The sequence below is a fragment of the Trachypithecus francoisi genome, unplaced genomic scaffold (assembly GCF_009764315.1).
Source record: "Trachypithecus francoisi isolate TF-2019V2 unplaced genomic scaffold, Tfra_2.0 Lachesis_group3, whole genome shotgun sequence".
NCBI lineage: Eukaryota > Metazoa > Chordata > Mammalia > Primates > Cercopithecidae > Trachypithecus > Trachypithecus francoisi.
In genome coordinates, this window is record NW_022681468.1 from 63,705,233 (window position 1) to 63,730,950 (window position 25,718).

Consider the following 25,718-nt stretch of genomic DNA (forward strand, 5'->3'; position numbering starts at 1 on the left):
CCAAAATTGACAAATGGGATCTCATTAAACTAAAGAGCTTTTGCACAGCAAAAGAAACTACCATCAGAGTGAACAGGCAACCTACAGAATGGGAGAAAATTTTTGCAACCTACTCATCTGACAAAGGGCTAATATCCAGAATCTACAAAGAACTCAAACAAATATACAAGAAAAAAACAAACAACCCCATCAAAAAGTGGGGAAAGGATATGAACAGACATTTCTCAAAAGAAGACATCCATACAGCCAACAGACACATGAAAAAATGCTCATCATCACTCGCCATCAGAGAAATGCAAATCAAAACCACAATGAGATACCATCTCACACCAGTTAGAATGGCAATCATTAAGAAGTCAGGAAACAATAGATGTTGGAGAGGATGTGGAGAAATAGGAACACTTTTACACTGTTGGTGGGATTGTAAACTAGTTCAACCATTCTGGAAAACAGTATGGCGATTCCTCAAGGATCTAGAACTAGATGTACCATATGACCCAGCCATCCCACTACTGGGTATATACCCAAAGGATTATAAATTACTCTACTACAAAGACACATGCACACGTATGTTCATTGCGGCACTATTCACAATAGCAAAGACTGGAATCAACCCAAATGTCCATCTGTGACAGACTGGATTAAGAAAATGTGGCACATATACACCATGGAATACTATGCAGCCATCAAAAAGGATGAGTTTGCGTCCTTTGTAGGGACATGGATGCAGCTGGAAACCATCATTCTTAGCAAACTATCACAAGAAGAGAAAACCAAACACCGCATGTTCTCACTCATAGGTGGGAACTGAACAATGAGATCACTTGGACTCGGGAAGGGGAACATCACACACTGGGGCCTATCATGGGGAGGGGGGAGGAGGGAGGGATTGCATTGGGGAGTTATACATGATATAAACGTTATGCGCATGTACCCTAGAACTTAAAGTATAATAAAAAAAAAAAAAAGAAAACATGATTTAAAATCAGTTATCTAAGCTTAATACCTAAGAAGCTAGAAAAGAAATATAAACCAGAGTAAATAGAAGAAATGAAACTATTAGAATGAGCAGAAATGTACAAAATAGAAATCAGACCAAAAAATAGAAAAAATACATAAAGTCAAAAGTTGCTTTTTAGGAAAGATTGAGGGCCAGGCACGGTGGCTCATGCCTGTAATCCCAGCACTTTGGGAGGCCAAGGTGGGCAGATCATGAGGTCAGGAAATCAAGACCATCCTGGCTAATACAGTGAAACCCCATCTCTACTAAAAATACAAAAAATTATCCAGGCGTGGTGGCGGGCGTCTGTAGTCCCAGCTACTGGGAGGCTGAGGCAGGAGAATGGTGTGAACCCAGGAGGCAGAGCTTACAGTGAGCCGAGATCTTGCCACTGCACTCCAGCCTGGGCAACAGAGTGAGACTGTCAAAAAAAAAAAAAAAAAAAAAAAAAAAAAAAAAGTTGATAAAATTGATCCCTGCAAGATAATTAAGAAAAAACGAGAGAAACCAATAATTGCCAATGAGAAGAATAAGAAAATACAAAATTCCCTGTCATACCAATATGTATATTCGATACTATAGATGAAATGGACAAATTCATTGAAAAATGCAAATTACCAAATTACTAATAGACGAAAATGTATAGGCAACAAGATATATAGAAAATATAAACAATATCACATTTGTTAAGGAAACTGAATTCAAAATCAAAATCCTCTCATAAAGGTAATTCCAGATCAAGGTGGAGATTTAATTGTCCACCTATCTATCATAATATAAACATACAATATATGATCAGGTATGTATATAATTTCAACATGTAATATATAATTTTATACATAACAATATAAATACACATATACAGAAAGAGAGAGAGAGAAATAGAAGGAGAAGATGAGGAAAGCAAAGGCGGTATCTGTGAGTATTTGGGGATCTGAGTAAAGGGTATACAGAAATTCTTCATGCTATTCTTGCCACTTTTTAGTAATTGTGAGTAGGTGATTAAACTTTTTTTTAAGAAAAGGAAGTAGTGATTTTTCATTATGTTTCTAAATATTTGTTTCAAAGGAAGAAGAATATATAAAAGGGCACATTATCTGTAGTTAATCAAAATTTAATCCAATTTTAGGAACATAAATATTCTTAATTTTGCATATATGTTCAATGAGGTGATTCCATTGCAACTTAAATTATATTTTCTATTTCATAGCTTGATTTACTTTTTATCATCAGGCAACATTTATCCATCACTACAGATATAGTAATTTAGAAAGTAAGAGTAAGTGTGGAATAAAATCTAGACAACTCCCTTAAGTCTATCTTCTATTTGAGACCTCTAAGTAATGAAAAAAAAATCATATAAATTGTGATTGATGACTTTTCACAAGTTATTTGGATAAGGTGAAGATTTCAAAGTTTATTAAAAAATAGGAGGTAAGATCTCATGTAAAGAAGCACAGTTTTCATTTCCTACAAGTTCACAAACTGATCCTTGACATATTTATTATATTAATACATAACCTCTTTAAAAAATCAATGTAAATGGAAAGTCAGAATAGCTTTCCTACTTTTCTGGAATTAATAATTTAAAAATTCATAAATATGAAACATACTATCTATATTTTTAATCTAGTTAAGTAAAGCCATTTCAAGCACGATCTGTCTATTGCTTTCTCCAAATAGTTAAATATAAGCAACATAAACAAGTTTTTGTTAAATATTCGAGTGGAACTGTAACTCGGCAAATTGTGATGCAGTTGTAGCTCTTTAGATAATATTTACATATCGTCTTATTATATGTTATTTGAAGCAAATTTTGTTCAGACAGAGTCTATTACACATAAACTGAAAAATGATTTTCCATTACTATATCCATGTTTCTGTCATGGCTATTACACAACATATGCTTAAGAGTATCAGTACTTATGGCCGGGCGCGGTGGCTCAAGCCTGTAATCCCAGCACTTTGGGAGGCCGAGACGGGCGGATCACGAGGTCAGGAGATCGAGACCAGCCTGGCTAACACGGTGAAACCCCGTCTCTACTAAAAAAAATACAAAAAACTAGCCGGGCGAGGTGGCGGGCGCCTGTAGTCCCAGCTACTCGGGAGGCTGAGGCAGGAGAATGGCGTAAACCGGGGGACGGAGCTTGCAGTGAGCTGAGATCCGGCCACTGTACTCCAGCCTGGGTGACAGAGCGAGACTCCGTCTCAAAAAAAAAAAAAAACAAAAAACAAAAAACAAAACAAACAAACAAAAAAAACAACAACAACAACAAAAAAAAGAGTATCAGTACTTATTTGGGAACCGGGATGGAATATAAAAGCAAATTTAGATTTTACAGCCAACTGAGAGTAGAGCCTATTCTCTGCAGAAATCAGTATAGTAGCAATTTATATGCTGAGTTAAAGGAAAGCTATTGGGCTTCTCCGTAGCTACCTTGCCATCATTCAGTAGAACTCTATTAATTCAATTAGTGCCCCTTTGTCTCAACTAATGCCTGGGGACAAATATTAATGTCTGTTGATATTGATGAGCTTTTGTAGGATGTGTTAAATGGCTACAGTATTGTAAAGAATATTTTTTAATATAGCTGAGATGTTGAAATGCCTTTAATAGTTTTATTTCAAATATTTTAGGTTTTCTGTCTAACTTTTTTTCTAGAGAGACTATAAATGCTAACATTTTAACTTCATTTTTCATTAAAATACATACTAATATTATTATTGAGCCTATAAAATTCAGGCCTCAAAATATTATATATATAACCTAGAACAATTACATTTTGGTATTTGATTATAATAGTCACTAGTAATATGGCTAAGTACATTGAATGTAATAAATTATTAAAATTCACCCATGCATCAATTTATTTATCCTTTCATTAATATTTTCAGGAAGATGTATTTAGCAACTGCAACATATAAATGGTGCATTGCAGGAAACTACCAAACTTAGAGAGTTAGGATCTGTGTAAAACAGGTATTTAAACAATTAAAATAGATGGCCAACTACAAAAATGTTGACTTATTATACTTTGATATTTAAATTTGCATAGTCCTAATTGGTTTCTGAGTTCTTAATATAGTATCCTGTAATTTTTGTTCTCAACATGTGCGTGTGTATATCTATACACACACACACACACACGTATTTTTACCATAATATAAATTTACATAAACATTATTTGCATAAATTAACTCCACATAAGAGACCAATTACTTATACAAACCAAACAATTTTAAAAATAATAGTTATCATTTATTGAAGATAGGTAAACACAAAGTAAGTAATAATTTCTTTATTTTATAGATGAGGAAACAAAATTTGTCATGATCATGCCCTCTCTAACCTGTGCCTTCTCTAACTTGTAGATATGCAAATATTCCAGATATTCATTGCTTTCTAAAATTGAGGTGAAGGCTGCATAAAAAGATGTTTTATGTCATTTTGACACTTTATTAGCAAGGCATAGTATTCTGCACCCGTCATCCCAGGTACTCAGGAGCCTGAAGCCACAGGATAGCTTGGGTCCAGGGGTTCGAGGCTTCAGTGAGCTTTGATCACCCCACTGCACTTCAGCCTGTGCAACAGAATGAGACCTTGACACAAAATAAAATAAAATAAAATAAAATAAAATTAAATAAACTTATTCAATATATGTTAATTTTGTTAGCTTACATTAGAAAGCTAAAATGGACTTGCTATACTATGTACTTATCCCAAATTCTATTTAATACTTGCACAACTACATATAGTTACTTTATTCCCATTTTATATGATAAAACTGAATTTAGGAAATGAAAGCGATGCTCTCACAGTCGTAAAGAAAGTAAACAAAAGGTAGTTTTAAGAGAGAGACAAACGGGTGGGGGGGGGGGGAGAGAGAGAGATCGAGATCTATTTCCCAAAGCCATGTTCTTCCTATTATGCTAGGTTGCTAGTGGTAAATATTATTTATATCGTGTTTTTCTGATTATGTAGAACTTTCATATAAAGGATTTTTAATTCTCACATTGTAAACAATGACACTTTACATTCTTTATGTCATTTACTCGTTTATTTTATTTGTCTCTCTTTAAAATCAAATTACATTTTAAAGGTGCTAGCAGATTATTGTGGTTGTTAACCAAAAAATGATTGCGATGAGTGTCTCAATTGATAGAGGTTGTTTAGCCAAAGTTTGAGGATGCTTCGGGGAAAAACACAAAGCATAGGAGCATCTGTATTGTGCACTTTTCCCAAGAGGGTATTGGAAACTTCAGTATTTAAACGAGAAAGAGCAAGCAGGAGGGATAAAAGAGAGGGCAGGTAGGTAGTAAGGAAAATGGTCACATTCTGGTGAGACTCTGATTAGTGCTCAGTAAACCTATATTTTACAAGTGAAATGGAGTAAAAGAAAAAGACAATTATGCATTCCTCTGGTGTTCAGTATGTCTACATTTTACATAAAATATAGGAAACATGAACAAATACAATAGAGAAAAAGTCAATTACGCATTCTTCTATGGGTAGGTGGAGGAATGATTTCTGATCTGCTCTTGTCCTGCACCTGTGAAGGTAAACTGGTAATTGACATAGTCAGGGTGAGATAAAACAGAACTTGGGTTTAGCACTAGTTTACAGAGGAGTATATCTCCCTTACATGTATTCATATGTATCTTTCAGGTTGCATATGTATTCTGAAAGATTTAGAAGCTTACAGGGAATTTCCTCATGAGAAATGTTTGAGGGAGGCCAGCTGGGTAAATATGTGGCCTATTGTGGGAACCTGATTTATGTATGAAGTCAGGACCCAGGGTTGTGATATAACAGCTCTCTTTTGGGGAACAAAAGGAAGACAGTATTGCACGACTCAGTTTCCAACCTTAATTTTCCCTTCAGCATTATGAGTTTGGGGTCCTAAAGACTCTTTTCTTTCACATAATAAAGACATCAGAACAATTTGGGAGGCAACCAAAATGACACACTTAACTAGAGTCATTCATTTTCCTTTGCTAAGTGAAAACATGACTGAAGTCACCCAAATACTTTAATTCACAATGCTAAGTTTTAAGTGTATAAATTCTACCTCACAGAAGAGGGTGATTTCTGTGTGTAAAGAAAGCTCAGTATTCTTTAATTGGTATGGCTTGAGTTGTCACCTATCTTGCCTACTCAGAAATCACCCTATAGAGACTCTGTGTGATATTGGGAACCCATGGATTCTACCAGTAAATACTACTAGGAACCGTAAAGGTAAATGTATTCTTTCTTGCAGAAAATGGCTTGGGGAGAAAAAGCAGCCTAGAAAAGGCCAGTGCTAAGAGGCTGTGAAGATTCCCTACAGTGCTGGAACAGCCGTAGTTTGGAGTTGAGTCAGCTGGCACAGGTGGCAATGGTTCCCTAAAATGAATTTTTGTTGATCATGAGAATTTCCTATGCATGTGCAGAAATAAGTGGGAAATATTTGGGAAAGGGGAATGATGTGTGTAGAAAAGAGGAAGATAATTTATATATAAAACTTCAATTAATTAAAACAGTAGTACCTCCAGAAGATAAGCACAATTAATCTAGGGAGTAGATGGTTATTTGTTGATATGGTTTGCCTTTGTCCCCACCCAAATCTCATCTCAATTTGCAGTTCCTACAGTCCCTACGTGTCATGGGAGGGACAAAGTGGGAAGTAATTGAATCATAGGGGCGGTTACTCTCATGTTGTTCTTGTGATAGTGAGTGAGTTCTCATGAGATCTGGTGATTTTATAAGGGGCTTTTTCCCCTTTTGCTCAGCACTTCTTGTTCCCACCATGTGAAGAAGGATGTGTTTGCTTCTTCTTCCACAATGATTGTAAGTTCTCTGAGGCCTTCCCAGCCCCACTAAACTGTGAGTCAATTAAACTTCTTTTCTTTACAAATTACCCAGTCTTGGGTATGTCTTTATTAGCAGTGTGAGAATGGACTAATATATTCATTTAGATAAATAATTTGATTATCCACTTTGTTTGTGAAAAGTACATTCCCCAGGGCATTGCTTTTGAAGGTACAATAAAATAAGGACAGTCAAATTCCTCTACTTGATAAATGAAAGTGTATTATGAGGAAGAGGGGAAAGGACTCAAGAAAGTATAGCAAAGACCAATATTCTATATTAATGTACATAGGCATGCAGCTTCAGATAAATAAGCAGAGTTGTTACCTTTCAGTTACAGACTATATTGTTGCTGTGATATTGCCCTGTTGCTCCCTATCAATGTCAAACCTGAAGATGTTCGCCTCAACATATCTGTGCCTTTTGGAAAGCATCCAAGTAAAAAGATCTTGAGTTCTACACCATTGATTAATGAGGAATCTAAATCTCAGTGAAGGTCAGAAGGCATTACTAGGTATCTAAGATTCCAACCTGAATTTAATGCCCTAGTTCTCTTTCTACTGCATCTCATTGCAGGATGATTAGGCTTCAATGGTCACAGGAATTAGGAAAGTTTCATACATTGAACATTGCCACAAATGTGAAATGCAATGAAATCATCTTGATGCTACCTCAGCACAGTAGATGACCCCTGTTTCTTCCAATTTCCGAGAATATAGTAGCCTCTTTCCCAGAATTCACCTTGATTTACGACAGCCTGACATAAAAAAGGTTATAATACAAATTTGAATGCTATTAACTGGTGTTTCAAATCTAATAAATGATTTATTACTTTATTCAGTTTTCTCTTGAAATTCTGAAAGGTGAATCTCTGAGCCATACAGATGTCATACTATCCACTGTATTTCAGTTTCCCTAGGGTATTAGCATTTTTTGTAACTATAGTCCCTGTGGTTATATCGGCTCGGTTGTGCTGTTGCCATAGCAATTAAAGAAACACAATAGTAAAGCAATGCAGAAAGAATGATCATCAGTATAGAGATGCTGTATGACAGAATTCAGACATCTAGAAATATGGAAAATTCTTCAGAAATAATTTCTTTTCATATTATTAGGGCATTGAGGTAGCCTAGTTATCACTTTCAGAAAATCAAATTGAATAGCTGAGTCTCTGTGAACATGAAAAATGGGAGAAGAAAGGCATACCCACATACAGAAGGAAGAAAAGTGAATTTACTAGGGTATAAATACTAAGTATGTGTGCGGGTGGAAAGTTCCGGCAGTACTCCTACAGAAATATTTTGACAAACTAACACCATATGGAAGATTTTATATCACTGAAAGCAATCTCTCTCTCTCTCTCTCTCTCTCTCTCTCTCTCTCTCTCTCTCTCTCTCCCTCTCTCTCTCTCTCTCCTCTCTGCTCTCTCTTACACTCCCTTCTGTCTTAGGAAAATGGAGGGTTAAGAGTATTTAGTACATTTTATTGTATTTTGGGAAGTGCACTCTGCTCTTCTACTCCTAAAGAAAAATGTAAGAAAGCTCTGCATTAATTGTGTTTCGGTGATTTGAGTTTGTGTTTCCTTCAAATCCTGCACTATGCCTGAAAATAGGATCAAGATGTAGTTTTTTCCACCTATTGTAAATATAAACTCTTTAACAAAATGCCTGGCCCAGGACAGATTCTCCTTCAGCAGCAGCAGCAGCAGCAGCAGCAGCAGCAGTCATTATTGCAGCAGTGTAGTAAGCAAGAACAATAAAAATGTGGAAACAGCCTATTACCAATTTTAGGGTGAACAATGCTACATCAACTCAAAGAATTTTAAATCAAACCATTAAAATGTTTATGACTCATAAAGAAGTGGAATTTAGACAAATGTTTAGTGGAAAAACAGAATAAACTATCATATATAATTCTTGTGTATGCAAATCTATACACACATCTGTGTGCACACTTATGTGCCTGTGTTATGTGTGTGTATGAGAAAGCACTAGTTGCATTTCCAATATCCACTTGTCCCTTCTTTATAAGAACCTAATTTTTACCTGTTGCACTGCCCAGAATGAAGTTTGTTTTGTAAATTGTGCCTTCCAATGATACATAAGTGAAAATGTTGAGAACTTCAGAACAGGCTGCTTACAAGGAGATAACTGAGATGGGATCTACCCTACTTGTCCTGTGCTGTTTGCCTTCTTTAGAATTACAGTTTAAATATAACGTGTGGAACTCTAGCAGCAAACTGGGACATTAAGGTGACCTTGAAGATGAGAGTCATGAGCAAGGATAATAAGGAGTCATTCCTAATCGTCTTGAATTTGCTCTACCAGCCCTGGATTACTCTTTAACATGTTTAAACTACTACTATTTTGAAAAGTCTGTTATTTATAGCCAAACTAATTTCACTTGGTTACAGTATGATTTTAAATCATTAAAGCATCAAATATGAATATGCTAACATGTTTAGAAAAAAACATAGCAAGCACTCAAGTCTATATGTCTATAGATACTTTAGATACTTTTTATGTGTAGATCTTTTCTGTAAAGTTTTCAAAAAGTTAAGATTAACTTGGGTTGTTTTAATATTAAATCATCCACATTAGCGATTCGGCATAGCCATAAAAGTTCTCTACTAATTGAGAAGTTTTTGACAGGTATATCTCTAAGCTGTAACGAAATTACTAAAAACAAATATTATATGATGATTACAGTGAGTAAACACATTTAGCCTACATCTGTCATCTATCAGCAGACAGGCACTGTTCATTCAGGCTCTGAAGCATTTCTTGATAGTAAGTTAGATAGTTAGGTGAAATTTTTATTTCAAGCCAGCTAAATAAATTCTTATTTAAAAAAAGCCATTGAGCCCACATTCCCTAACCATAAGAATGTAAAATAATAATAATAAAAAGCTTTCCAACCTGGTTATTGGTTACATATGTGGACTAAGCCAAGTATTGGTTAATGTCCTCATCTTTGGCTTGGGTAAAAGAGCAGGTAGAGTAATGTTAATTAGAATGTAGGAAAAAAAGTTAGAATGTGCTAAGAGATAAATTAATTGGGGTAATCTATTTTTGAAGGTAACTTTCTGGTTTAAATCAGGGTGGGAGAGTTGTTGAAATAAACAGGATACTGGTATTAAATAAAATCTGTGAGTAGAAAACCTTGGAGGATATAATGGATAGATATGGCTGCTTTGCAGACAATAAGTATGTGCCATTTAACATTTCTTGAGAGAACCCCATTGTATAAATTTGGGAATTTTTTTTTTTTTTTTTTTTTTTTTGACGGAGTTTCGCTCTTGTTGCCTAGGCTGGAGTGCAATGGTGTGATCTTGGCTTACTACAACCTCCACCTCCCGGGTTCAAGAAATTATCCTGACTCAGCCTCCCGAGTAGCTGGGATTACAGGTGCCCACCACTACACCCAACCAATTTTTGTATTTTTTAGTAGAGGTAGGGTTTTGCCATGTTGACGAGTCTGGTCCTGAACTCCTGCCCTGAGGTTATCTACCTGCCTCGGCCTCCCAAATTGCTGGGCTTACAGGCATGAGCCACTGCACCTGGCCTAAATCTGGGAGTACTTTTTACTGTTATTTGTTATTATACAAAATAATAATTACTTTTGATTTGATTACTATTTTTCATTTGTTAGTTGGCAAGGCTATTGGTGCAAGCATTTCTTTTTTAATGACATAAATCTAGTATCTACTTTTGTTCCTAGGATTTAAAAAATAGAATCAGATGGTTTTTACGTAAAGTCCCATCCCACATTTTCTTCCAGTTTTTAAAAGCACCTATTCCTAGCTGAGAATATCAAGGCCCAAATATTTATCAGATATGATTGGAATTTTTCAAACCTTAAAAACTGACATATACAACCTAAATATGTACTGGTAATCTAGTATTTAGGTGACTTATAATATACCTGGTTGGTTGTAATATAACACAGTCATAAAAAATCTTTGAGAGTTAAAAATAATGATAAAATATGTTACAATGTATGTTGGCATAATTTTAAGATGTCCTTGTTATTGCTACTCCCTGGTGTATACACTTTTGTGTAATCTTATTCCATTGAGTGTAGTTAAAAGCTTTAACTTCCAATCAATATTATATGTCAGTAAAAAAGGCAGTTTGCATATGTATGTACAACTCCTAATTATTTGACTTTGAGTTAATAAAAAGAGAGTTATTGATATGGTTTGGCTGTGTGTCCCCACCCAAATATTACCTTGAATTGTAATAATCCCCACATGTCGTGGGATAGACCCACTGGGGGTGGATTTTCCCTGTGCGGATCTCATGATAGTGAATAAGTCTCATGAAATCTGATGGTTTTGTAAAGGGGAGTTCCCCTGCACATGCTCTCTTGCCTGCTGCCATGTAAAACATGACTTTACTCCTCATTTACCTTCCGCCATGATTATGAGGCCTCCCTAGCCATGTGGAACTGTGAGTCAATTAAACCTCTTTCCTTTTAAATTACCCAGTCTGGAGTATGTCTTTATTAGCAGCAGATAAACAGACTAATACAGTTATCTTGGGAGATGTCATATTGGGCGAATCATTTGACGGAAGGTCTTTCTCCTGAAGTTAGAGACTCCAAACAGAAGATTCCCTCTCTTAATTGCTGGCTTTGAAAAAACAAGCTGTCATAATTCTATAGCAGTGAGAAAATGAATTTTACCAACAACCTGGAAGAGCTTGGAAGTGAGTTCTTCCCTACTTAGGTCTCCAAATGAAAACTCAATCAGGCCAATACATTTATCATAGCCTTGAACAGAAGACCAAGCTAAGATGGGTTTAGATTCCTACTCCATGACAACTGGAGATAATACATGTGTACTGTTTTAAAGCTTCAGTCTTTATTAATTTCACAGACACAGTAAACTAATAAAAAATATTTAGATTAAAAATTGAGCTAAAAGTCAAATGTGCACCATAGTCACAATTATTGATATGGTTTGGCTGTGTCCCCACCCAAATCTCATGTTGAATTGTAGCTCCCACAATTCCCATGTGTCATGGGAGGGACCCAGTATGAGGTAACTGAATCATGGGGTGGGTCTTTCTCTTGCTGTTCTCCTAATAGTGAATAAGTCTCACAAGTTCTGATGGTTTTATAAGGGGGCATTTCCCTGCACAAGCTCTCTCTTCTCTGCTGCCATGTAAGATGTGTCTTTAGCCTTCCACCATGATTGTGAGGCCTCCCCAGCCATGTGGAACTGTGAGTCCATTAAACCTCCTTTTCTTTATAAATTATCCAGTCTTGGGTACTTGTTTATCAGCAGTGTGAAAACAGACTAATACGACTATGTAAAAAACTAAAACTAAAATAATACTCAATGTAATTTTGATTTCAACAATGTCAGGCTAGATAATTTGGATACCTCTTTAAGCTGAATGAAATACTAATAAAAACTTTTTTTAAAACAAAGGTGCATAAAGTTGACATGATGAGGAGTAGTAGATTGACATTTAGGAAACATAAGATGCCATAGACGTAAACTTACATCTTAAAGACAATTTTGTTCTGAGAGCTTTTTCTGATCATGAAAATACACACTTCCAAACAAACCTGTGGTGTTGTACAGGTGCTCAGGAGACATGCAAAAAGTGTTTTCCTTTCAGCAGTGTCATTTGTGATAATGTCAAACTGGAAACAACCAAGCTGCCCATTCAGAGTAGAAAAGAAATATAAATTGGAGATAACAAGAAAATACTATAAAGCAATGGAAATGAACCACTCTAGCAATAACATGTTGCTTGTAAGCATAATGTTGACAAAAGAAAGACAAAATGAGTGAATACTCTAGACTCTATTTATATATAAATTTCAAAACTAAGGACATATTTAAATGGTGACAGAATCATAACTAAGAGCAAATTAAGTGATTAACATAAACGTGTGAATTATGTTTATTTGCCAGTGAATGGACGGAATGTAGTTTCCATGGGACATAAAGGATTTGAAGTTACTTGCATGTTCAATTTCTTTCTTTTTTTTTTTTTTTTGAGACAGAGTCTCGCTCTGTTGCCCCAGGCTGGAGTGCAGTGGTGCCATCTCGGTTCACTGAAAGCTCTGCCCCCCAGGTTCACGCTATTCTCCTGCCTCAGTCTCCCAAGTAGCTGGGATTACAGGCACCCGCCACTACGCCCAGCTAATTTTTTTTTTCTTTTTTTTGTATTTTTAGTAGAGACGGGGTTTCACCATGTTAGCCAGGATGGTCTCGATCTCCTGACCTCGTGATTCACCCGTCTCGGCCTCCCAAAGTGTTGAGATTACAGGCGTGAGCCACCGCACCCGGCCACCATGTTTAAGTTCTACACTGAAAAGCAGGCTGCATGGCAGTCATTTTATAATTACTGACTGTACTATACATGTGTGTTTTACGCACTTTTCGGTATGAATAATGCATTTCACAAAAATGTTTTAAATGGCTAAAAATATTGAAAAGTATTCAGTGTGTCCTGAGACTAGTAATGGCCTGTACTCAAATGCTTCTTCTCTTTTTGGCTAATTAGATACTGCTAATGCAGTGGAAGGAGTCAGGGAGGAGAGAGATGTCTTCTAAAGACATTTTATGGCCTACACTCCATTCGTACCATGCATCAGTAGGTGGTGGATTGTCGGAGAACAGGTATTCATATTTATGCACCCTCTGGAGAAGCCAAGATTTAAGTACTTATTCAGGTTTTGTTAGATGAGTAAATGACTACTAACACTATTATCACTACTAAAATTTGAAATGGAAATAGTCTGGCTACCACCATTCGTTCGTTGCTTTCTTTGTGTTGGTGCTAAGCTTGAGGGAGCATGATAATTAAAATGCTACTCAATATGGTAACTTTTTGTCCTAAAGTTCTAGTTCCTTTACATATTCCATTTTTCATTCTTTCCACTGGCCAAATATTTAGAACCTTCACATCTATTATTCAACACATAGTCAAAACCTAAAGAAAATACTAAAAAAGTAAAGAAAAGTTAACTTTTATGAGCTTTTGAAGGCCTAAGTCTTGGAGAAAATGTTTTTACTGTATCTTATCCCACCTAGTTTGCTGCTGCTTTTTGTTTGCTTTTCTCTGCCATAGAGGAGGGTGATTAAAAAATTGTGGCCTGGAGAAAAAAGTACAAAAACAACAACATACATATGGATAGCAACTCTATGGTGAATATAAGTAAAACATATTTATAAATATATAGTGAAACATTAATGCTTTCTAGGAGTCAGGAGATCTGTCCTACACTTTCTGTGTGATTTCCTGGAAGATCCCTCCCCCACAAAAGTTTTTTTTTTTTTTGCAATTATGGCAAACAGAGACAAAGAAGAAATGAAACAAATATTTCCAGGTGGCGTAAGACAAAGAGGGAGGCTATGAGAGAGGGTAGCAAGGAAGTGAGAAAAGGTGAGAAGTGACAAAAAATAAAAAGTCTGAATGATGAGATTTTTTCAGCCAATTTTTCCCTAAACAAAATGACAGAGATATGATGGAGATAAAATACATAAGCAGAATGTAATATGGAGGTCGGCTGTGAACTAAGAATCAGCTGGGATGACGTACACATTAAGCATCAACACCAGTGTAAACTAACATTTAATACATGCCACCCATCCTAACCAAAACAAAACTTGATTGGCAGTCTGGTAAAATGAGTGGAAAGAATTAAAAATCATGTTGAAATAGGTTGATATAGAGATTTGCTTTCTGTAAAACATAAATCTCTTTTCATAAGCCAGATATTTGGATTAAAACCAGGGCATTAGGATTTTAACCATGTGCACGCATGCACACACATATCCCCGCCGCCCCCCGCCACCACCCCGCACTCAGATATCTGTATGTATATAATACATCAACTAACATTTAAAATGACACTATTATGTAGATATTATAATAGCTTTAAAATATAGGTTCCAAGAGTCTAAGTAAATCACCAAGAGTCAAAGAACTATTGAAAATCATAGCCCTCTTCCAAATATACATATTTAAATCTAAAGTCTATATTCCTATCCAGTATGTTTTATTACCTTCATTGAAAATATTCTCATACTATACTTCTACTGCCTTATGGATTTAAGGAGGCTGGTCTTAAAGTAATGTATATAATTAAAGGTTATGTCAATAACCTTTTCAGTGTAGTTTTGGAAGATAGTTCTTCGTGATTTGTAGACTGTTTATCTCACTATGTAAGATAAATTACATTGACAACTACATAAATAAGAGTATGCGGTCATATAATAATATGATTCAATATTATGTAGCTAATAATAGAATCTAGGTCATATTCTGGATTCATTATTCGGAATTACTTGCGGGAGACAACACTGATACGTCTATGTTATTGTTTAGAGATTAAGTCAACTGTGTGTTAAAATCAGGTATATTCACTTTGTCTCTTAAATGCAACTTGTTAATTATGTGATGATTTAAAATTCTGTGATTTTTCTCTACAAAAGAGCTTTCCTGTTTGGTTGTTCCACATAAGGAGTGATATAAAGATAAAAATCAAACAAAATGGTACAAGGCTTTTCTCCTTTCTTATATAATAATATAAAACTTTATGAGGTTATCAGGGTGAGTTGAAGGAAAGGAAACTAAGCAATAAGACCAGGGCCGGACATTCTTAGCAAGATGGCCAAATAGGAACAGCTCCAGTCTCCAACTCCCAGCACGAGTGACACAGAAGACCGGTGATTTCTGCATTTTCGACTGAGGTACTGGGTTCATCTCACTAGGGAGTGCCAGACAATCAGTGCTGGTCAGCCGCTGCAGCCCGACCAGGGAGAGCTGAAGCAGGGTGAGGCATCCTTCACCTGGGAAGCGCAAGGGGGAAGGGAATCCCTTTTCCTAGCCAGGGGAACTGAGACCCACAACACCTGGAAAATCGGGTAACTCCCACCCCAATACTGCGCTTTAAGCAAATGGGCACACCAGGAGATTGTATCCCACACCTGGCCAGGAGGGTCCCATGCCCACGCAGCCTCCCTCATCGCTAGCACAGCAGTCTGCGATCTAACCACAAGGCAGGAGCAAGGCTGAGGAAGGGGCGCCCACCATTGCTGAGGCTTAAGTAGGTAAACAAAGCCACTGGGAAGCTCGAACTGGGTGGAGCTCATAGCAGCTCAAGGAAGCCTGCCTGTCTCTGCAGACTCCACCTCTGGGGACAGGGCACAGCTAAACAACAACAACAACAACAACAACAAAAAGCAGCAGAAACCTCTGCAGACGCAAACGACTCTGTCTGACAGCTTTGAAGAGAGCAGTGGATCTCCCAACATGGAGGTTGAGATCTGAGAACGGACAGACTGCCTGCAAAAGTGGGTCCCTGTCCCTGAGTAGCCTAACTCGGAGACATCCCCCACTAGGGGCAGACTGACACCCCACACCTCACACGGTGGAGTACACCACTGAGAGGAAGCTTCCAAAGTAAGAATCAGACAGGTACACTTGCTGTTCAGCAATATTCTATCTTCTGCAGCCTCTGCTGCTGATACCCAGGCAAACAGGGTCTGGAGTGGACCTCAAGCAATCTCCAACAGACCTACAGCTGAGGGTCCTGACTGTTAGAAGGAAAACTATCAAACAGGAAGGACACCTACACCAAAACCCCATCAGTACGCCACCATCATCAAAGATCAGAGGCAGATAAAACCACAAAGATGGGGAAGAAGCAGGGCAGAAAAGCTGGAAATTCAAAAAATAAGAGCGCATCTCCCCCTGCAAAGGAGCGCAGCTCATCGCCACCAACGGATCAAAGCTGGAAGGAGAATGACTTTGACGAGATGAGAGAAGAAGGCTTCAGTCCATCAAACTTCTCAGAGCTAAAGGAGGAATTACGTACCCAGCACAAAGAAACTAAAAATCTTGAAAAACGAGTGGAAGAATTGGTAGCTAGAATAATTAATGCAGAGAAGGTCATAAACGAAATGACAGAGATGAAAACCATGACACGAGAAATACGTGACAAATGCACAAGCTTCAGTAACCGACTCGATCAACTGGAAGAAAGAGTATCAGCGATTGAGGATCAAATGAATGAAACGAACCGAGAAGAGAAACCAAAAGAAAAAAGAAGAAAAAGAAATGAACAAAGCCTGCAAGAAGTATGGGATTATGTAAAAAGACCAAATCTATGTCTGATTGGGGTGCCTGAAAGTGAGGGGGAAAATGGAACCAACTTGGAAAACACTCTTCAGAATTTCATCCAGGAGAACTTCCCCAACCTAGTAGGGCAGGCCAACATTCAGATTCAGGAAATACAGAGAACGCCACAAAGATACTCCTCGAGAAAAGCAACTCCGAGACACATAATTGCCAGATTCACCAAAGTTGAAATGAAGGAAAAAATCTTAAGGGCAGCCAGAGAGAAAGGTCGGGTTACCCACAAAGGGAAGCCCATCAGACTAACAGCAGATCTCTCGGCAGAAACTCTACAAGCCAGAAGAGAGTGGGGGCCAATATTCAACATTCTTAAAGATAAGAATTTTCAACCCAGAATTTCATATCCAGCCAAACTAAGTTTCATAAGTGAAGGAGAAATAAAATCCTTTACAGACAAACAAATGCTTAGAGATTTTGTCACCACCAGGCCTGCCCTACAGGAGACCCTGAAGGAAGCATTAAACATGGAAAGGAACAACCGGTACAGGCCATTGCAAAAACATAGCAAAATGTAAAGACCATCGAGGCTAGGAAGAAACTGCATCAACTAACGAGCAAAATAACCAGTTAATATCATAATGGCAGGATCAAGTTCACACGTAACAATAATAACCTTAAATGTAAATGGAATAAATGCCCCAATTAAAAGACACAGACTGGCAAACTGGATAAAGAGTCAAGACCCATCAGTCTGCTGTATTCAGGAGACCCATCTCACATGCAGAGACATACATAGGCTCAAAATAAAGGGATGGAGAAAGATCTACCAAGCAAGTGGAGAACAAAAAAAAGCAGGGATTGCAATCCTAGTCTCGGATAAAACAGACTTTAAACCATCAAAGATCAAAAGAGACAAAGAAGGCCATTACATAATGGTAAAGGGATCAATTCAACAGGAAGAGCTAACTCTCCTAAATATATATGCACCCAATACAGGAGCACCCAGATTCATAAAGCAAGTCCTTAGATACTTACAAAGAGACTTAGACTCCCATACAATAATAATGGGAGACTTCAACACTCCACTGTCAATATTAGACAGATCAACGAGACAGAAAGTTAACAAGGATATCCAGGAATTGAACTCATCTCTGCAGCAAGCAGACCTAATAGACATCTATAGAACTCCCCACCCCAAATCAACAGAATATATTCTTCTCAGCACCACATCGCACTTGTTCCAAAATTGACCACATAATTGGAAGTCAAGCACTCCTTAGCAAATGTAAAAGAACAGAAATTATAACAAACTGTCTCTCAGACCACAGTGCAATCAAACTAGAACTCAGGACTAAGAAACTCAATCAAAACCGCTCAACTACATGGAAACTGAACAACCTGCTCCTGAATGACTACTGGGTACATAACAAAATGAAGGCAGAAATAAAGATGTTCTTTGAAACCAATGAGAACAAAGATACAACATACCAGAATCTCTGGGACACATTTAAAGCACTGTGTAGAGGGAAACTTATAGCACTAAATGCCCACAAGAGAAAGCTGGAAAGATCTAAAATTGACACTCTAACATCACAATTAAAAGAACTAGAGAAGCAAGAGCAAATACATTCAAAAGCTAGCAGAATGCAAGAAATAACTAAGATCAGAGCAGAACTGAAGGAGATAGAGACATAAAAAACCTTCCAAAAAATCAATGAATCCAGGAGCTGGTTTTTTGAAAAGATCAACAAAATTGACAGACCGCTAGCTAGACTAATAAAGAAGAAAAGAGAGAAGAATCAAATAGATGCAATAAAAAATGATAAAGGGGATATCACCACGGACCCCACAGAAATACAAACTACCATCAGAGAATACTATAAACACCTCTAAGCAAATCAACTAGAAAATCTAGAAGAAATGGATAATTTCCTGGACACTTACACTCTCCCAAGACTACAACAGGAAGAAGTTGAATCCCTGAATAGACCAATAGCAGGCTCTGAAATTGAGGCAATAATTAATAGCCTACCAACCAAAAAAAGTCCAGGACCAGATGGATTCACAGCTGAATTCTACCAGAGATACAAGGAGGAGCTGGTACCATTCCTTCTGAAACTATTCCAATCAATAGAAAAAGAGGGAATCCCCCTAACTCATTTTATGAGGCCAACATCATCCTGATACCAAAGCCTGGCAGAGACACAACAAAAAAGAGAATTTTAGACCAATATCCCTGATGAACATCGATGCAAAAATCCTCAATAAAATACTGGCAAACTGGATTCAGCAGCACGTCAAAAAGCTTATCCACCATGATCAAGTGGGTTTCATCCCTGGGATGCAAGGCTGGTTCAACATTCGCAAATCAATAAACGTAATCCAGCATATAAACAGAACCAAAGACAAGAACCACATGATTATCTCAATAGATGCAGAAAAGGCCTTTGACAAAATTCAACAGCCCTTCATGCTAAAAATGCTCAATAAATTCGGTATTGATGGAATGTACCTCAAAATAATAAGAGCTATTTATGACAAACCCACAGCTAATATCATACTGAATGGGCAAAAACTGGAAAAATTCCCTTTGAAATCTGGCACAAGACAGGGATGCCCTCTCTCACCACTCCTATTCAACATAGTGTTGGAAGTTCTGGCTAGGGCAATCAGGCAAGAGAAAGAAATCAAGGGTATTCAGTTAGCAAAAGAAGTCAAATTGTCCCTGTTGCAGATCACATAATTGTATATTTAGAAAACCCCATTGTCTCAGCCCAAAATCTCCTTAAGCTGATAAGCAACTTCAGCAAAGTCTCAGGATACAAAATTAATGTGCAAAAATCACAAGCATTCTTATACACCAGTAGCAGACAAACAGAGAGCCAAATCAGGAATGAACTTCCATTCACAATTGCTTCAAAGAGAATAAAATATCTAGGAATCCAATTTACAAGGGATGTGAAGGATCTCTTCAAGGAGAGCTATAAATCACTGCTCAGTGAAATAAAAGAGGACACAAACAAATGGAAGAACATACCATGCTCATGGATAGGAAGAAAATACCGTGAAAATGGTCATACTGCCAAAGGTTATTTATAGATTCAATGCCATCCCCATCAAGCTACCAATGACTTGCTTCACAGAAGTGGAAAAAACTGCTTTAAAGTTCATATGGAACCAAAAAAGAGCCCGCATTGCCAAGACAATCCTAAGTCAAAAGGACAAAGCTGGAAGCATCACGCAACCTGACTTCAAACTATACTACAAGGCTACAGTAACCAAAACAGCATGGTACTGGTACCACAACAGAGATATAGACCAATGCAACAGAACAGAGTCCTTAGAAATAATGCCACACATCTACAGCCATCTGATTTTTGACAAACCTGAGAGAAACAAGAAATGGGGAAAGGATTCCCTATTTAATAAATGGTGCTGGGAAAATTGGCTAGCCATAAGTAGAAAGCCGAAACTGGATCCTTTCCTTACCCCTTATACGAAAATTAATTCAAGATGGATTAGAGACTTAAATGTTAGACCTAATACCATAAAAACCCTAGAAGAAAATCTAGGTAGTACCATTCAGGACATAGGCATGGGCAAGGACTTCATGTCTAAAACACCAAAAGCAACGGCAGCAAAAGCCAAAGTTGACAAATGGGATCTAATTAAACTAAAGAGCTTCTGCACAGCAAAAGAAACTACCATCAGAGTGAACAGGCAACCTACAGAATGGGAGAAAATTTTTGCAATCTACTCATCTGACAAAGGGCTAATATCCAGAACCTACAAAGAACTCAAACAAATATACAAGAAAAAAACAACCCCATCAAAAAGTAGGCAAAGGATATGAACAGACATTTCTCAAAAGAAGACATTCATACAGCCAACAGACACGTGAAAAAATGCTCATCATCACTGGCCATCAGAGAAATGCAAATCAAAACCACAGTGAGATACCATCTCACACCAGTTAGAATGGCAATCATTAAAAAGTCAGGAAACAATAGGTGCTGGAGAGGATGTGGAGAAATAGGAACACTTTTACACTGTTGGTGGGATTGTAAACTAGTTCAACCATTATGGAAAACAGTATGGCGATTCCTCAAGGATCTAGAACTAGATGTACCATATGACCCAGCCATCCCGTTACTGAGTATACACCCAAAGGATCATAAATCATGCTGCTATAAAGACACATGCACACGTATGTTTATTGTGGCACTATTCACAATAGCAAAGACTTGGAATCAACCCATATGTCCATCAGTGACAGAGTGGATTAAGAAAATGTGGCACATATACACCATGGAATACTATGCAGCCATAAAAAAGGATGAGTTTGTGTCCTTTGCAGGGACATGGATGCAGCTGGAAACCATCATTCTTAGCAAACTATCACAAAAACAGAAAACCAAACACCGCATGTTCTCATTCATAGGTGGGAACTGAACAATGAGATCACTTGGACTCTGGAAGGGGAACCTCACACACCGGGGCCTATCATGGGGAGGGGGGAGGGAGGAGGGATTGCATTGGGAGTTATACCTGACGTAAATGACGAGTTGATGGGTGCTGACGAGTTGATGGGTGCAGCACACCAACATGGCACAAGTATACATATGTAACAAACCTGCATGTTATGCACATGTACCCTAGAACTTAAAGTATAATAATAATAAAAAAAGGAAAAAAAAAAAAACACATTCTTACACTGAAGTACTTTAGAGTTTGAGAGAATAAGTAGTTTCTACTTGAGATAAAAAGCAATGTCCTTAAGAGAAATCCAAGTTACAGTTAAAGCAAGGAAAGGCAAGGAACTGTCCATAAAGAAGCAGTCTATGGAAAAAGGGAAGTTTGCTAATCATGTCGCTGGACTTCCAAAGCATAACTGGAAGTTTTATGCAGCATGGGAGGAAAAGGGTGTTGGGCCAAGGGAGAAAATTCAGAATCTTATGGTGATACAAGCACGGGAGAGAAGAGGGGACCAAAGGAGCTTATGATTCGAATGGCATTCAAAGAAACCAGGAACGTTCAGCAGAGAGGGTTTCTACTTCAGACAAAAAAAGAGGGGAGGGTGCACCAGCTCCCTTCATCATCTGATGGAGTTAGGCATCTCAGGTAGTGAGCAAGGAAGTCCAAATCTAGTCACTAGGTGCTCAGGAGTGGGCAGTCATCCTGCCAGCTTGGACCCTGTGTGTCTGGTTCCAGTGAAGATTAAGTCATCAAACCAAGGGAGCACAGGGACCAAGAGGTCAAGAGGTAAGCTACAAAAACTACAGCTCTTCTCGAGACATCCCCTACAAGATCCTGTCCAGAGACACCGGAGGAGGCAATGGTGCTGGTCAGTGCTTTGTGCCATTTTGTGGCCTCTCCCACCTGCCCCCTCTTTTTGGTCCAAGTTCTTGTCCCACCTGCTTACCCACCCACTGCCTGCCTATGGTCCTTCCCTCTCTGGTCTTTAGTGTCCTCACTGGTAAAATGAACATAACATCTCTAATCATGCATATTCACGTAGTGAGGTAGATAATATGAAAGGGCTCTGAACAATGTAGTAAGGGAAAGAGACTAGGATACTGACTTCCTATTTTCCCAGTTCCTGCTTCAGAACTGCTCTCCTAGGCCCCAAGCCCCTACCTTTGTTAGCCCCTTGATCAATCTTTGTCTGCGGAGGGGCAAAACTACATGGTATCCCAAGAACAAGGACCAATATTACAGCCCCATTTCTTGTCTTTGCTATTTACCATGATCACTCTTAAACCAAGAAACTGAGATCTATTCTCTGGTTGGTGGGGCTTCCTCACTGGAACAAAGGGGAGTATGTACATTTCATAATAGAGATTCTGTGATGAAATGTCCTAAGGAGATAAATGTACATTTCATAATAGGCATTCTGTGATGGAATGTTCTGAGGGGATAAAAGCTGGAATCGGTCTCAGCACATCTCAGTTACTCATTTTGATTCGTTTGGACAAGTGAGTTACTACAGCACTTATTTGGAAAAATGACTAGAAAGCTACCTCCAATCTCTCGGCCTCAACCGCAGGCTCCATTTCTTTCTGTTCCTTCCGCTCTCGTCTTCCAGCCCTCCTTCCCCCCGTTACTCCTCAAACTTCCTGCCCTCAGCCTCCACTCCAGGGCCGTCCATCTTGTTCGATTTTCTGCCCTACCCGTTTGCCCAAGCTGACCGATGTCTCCCCTTCCCAGTACCCTACCTCAAGGAACTTTCTGCCCAGCTCTTCCTCTGTTACTACCAGGCCGTCTGTGTGCCGCCACCCTGTTCGTCTGGCACCCCTTTCCCAGTGCCCTCCTATCTTCCCCCCTCGCCCTCCTCATAGCCCTTCTTGCTAGTCTCCTGTACTCTAGTCCCCACTCCCTATCCAGCCACCCCCAACCAGACCTGACGGCTTACAAATCTCACCCTGGAGAAATGGTTTCCCTCCTACTGGGGCAGTTCTCAGGCGGTTCAGAATTGCCAGGACTGTGGATTCCCAGCGACGACCTGGCAGACACGGGGAATCCAAGACCATGGCAAGCGAATATTCAGCCTGGCCTGCGCCTTTCCTCTGCTGCCTGGGCAGCCAGACTGCACAAGCATCTGCATTTGAACTGGCTTCTCCGTGGAACTTGGTCTGTAACCACAGAGCAAACTGCAGAACCAGGGGCAGAGAAGGTAGGGGATTGAAAAGCATCGAATCTGTTCTCAAGGAGGGAGGTGATTGGCCAACGTGAGGTCCAGTTTTATGCTCATTATCTCCTGGGTTTGCCAGTTGATGGCAAGCCTTTTTCCTGGCAGTATCCAGAGGCAGTTCTAGTAAACAGGCTGGATTCGGAGAGGCCAGAGCGGTATCATACGGACGCTGTTGCCTGGAGATGGAGTGGGGTGCCGTTGCCTAGAGACTGCAGAAGGCCTGCGGCCGAGCGAGTGGTAAGAGGACGCCGAGAGAGCCCCGGACCCACCGAGCAGCTCCAAGGCCATGGCGGGACACCCGAAAGAGAGGGTGGTCACAGATGAGGTCCATCAGAACCAGATCTTGCGGGAGCTGTACCTCAAAGAGTTAAGAACCCAGAAACTCTACACGCAGTACCACGTGAATCCCCTGCGCAAGGTTCACAGGATTACAAGGAAGCCCATGTCTTGGCATGATAACCTGGAGGAACCCGCAGACGCCAGGTTTCTGAATCTCATTCACCATGCTGCCCAGGGGCCAAGGAAGAAGTACCCGGAGGCACAAACTGAAAACCAGGAAATTGGGTGGGACTCAGAGCCCTTGGTCGACCCAGAACGCAGTGACCACAGGATGAACCACTTTAGGGTCTACAATGACATCACTCTGTACAAAGCTAAAATGTGGAGCTTGGGAGAAGATGATCGCCACAAGTAGCATCTCAGCAATGGAGTCAGTTCCTGGATTTAATGTCCTAAATATCCACTGCCTAGAAGAGTACATATTACTTTAACCCCCCGTCCATAATTCATGGATAATGGCAAAAATTAGGAAGCATAAAAAATATGCGGAAGAAGGAAATAAAAATTGCCCATTATCTCATCATATGGAAGTGACTAATATTAACATTTTAAACCATTTGTTTTTAAAATTAATAAATTGCATATATTTATTGTGTTAAAAAAAAAAAAGACCAGGGCCAAGGGAGTTTACACAGTTTATTTGCACATTTTGGAGATCCTCAGGCTCCTTAGTTCAGATATAGCATAACTTGGGATGAAACTTCTCTGCCAGTGATTTTATCTCATCCTAAGAGGATTTAATAATGGCAGTATCTCTGCAGCTCTTTTAATGGTAACCTAGACTTGCTCCTTAGCTGTAACTGCCCCGAGCCTACAGAAGATGAGAAAATTCTTTAAAGGTGTTTTCTCTCTGATCTCTTTCTTAGTGTAAGAAAGCCTGTTAACACAATCTGTAATTGTCAGAATTCTCAGGAAGAAAGTAAGACGAATGATGGAGACTGAACCCATTTCCTTTACCAAACTTAATTCATAGATCCAAATGTAATATCTAATCCTATAAAACTTCTAGATAAAAACAGAGGTGTAAATTTTGTGACCTTGAAATTGGGAGTAGTTTTTTAGATATGTCACCAAATCCCAAATAATAAATGAAGCAAAATTGGTAATTGGATGTCATCAAAATTAAAACCTTTTGAGTATCAAATGACTCCATAAAGAAAATGAAATGACAACTTACAAGATGGGAAAAAGTAGTTGAAAATCATACTTATGACAAGGGTCTGGTATTCAAGAGCATATAAATGACTTTTACAACTTAATGATAGGAAGACAGATTATAATTGGGCAAAGAATTTAAATAGACATTTCTCCAAATAAGACATACAAATCACCCATAAATATATGAAAATATGTTAAATATCAAGGGAATGTAAAACAAAACAATAATGAGATACCACTTTGCACACATTAGAATGGTTATAGCCAAAGAAAAAGACAAAAGCAAGTGTTGGTGAACATGTAATGAAATTAATATCCTCATACGTTGATTCTGGAAATGCAAAAATGTGTAGCCACTTTGTAAGCAGTAAAATATAATTGCTTAAAATGTTAATTATATGGTTACCACATGACCCAACATTTCCATTCCTAATTACACACCAGAGAAATGAAAATATGGTGACGTAAAAACTTATACAAAAATTGTGAGAGCAATATTACTTATCATGGCAAAAATGTGGAAACAACCCAGATGTCTATCGGCTGATGAATGGATTAACAAAACCTGGCATATTCACA

The 25,718-nt window shown here is 38.4% G+C and overlaps 1 protein-coding gene across 1 annotated transcript; it reads left to right on the plus strand.

Annotated features, from left to right (window-relative positions):
* The first annotated feature begins 23,872 nt into the window (after positions 1-23,872).
* On the plus strand, positions 23,873-25,706 carry LOC117069716 (protein FAM183BP). Its single transcript, XM_033188173.1, has one exon. It carries the CDS (start codon positions 23,929-23,931, stop codon positions 24,334-24,336), a length of 408 nt encoding a protein of 135 aa, XP_033044064.1. The 5' UTR covers positions 23,873-23,928; the 3' UTR covers positions 24,337-25,706.
* Positions 25,707-25,718: the final 12 nt, after the last annotated feature.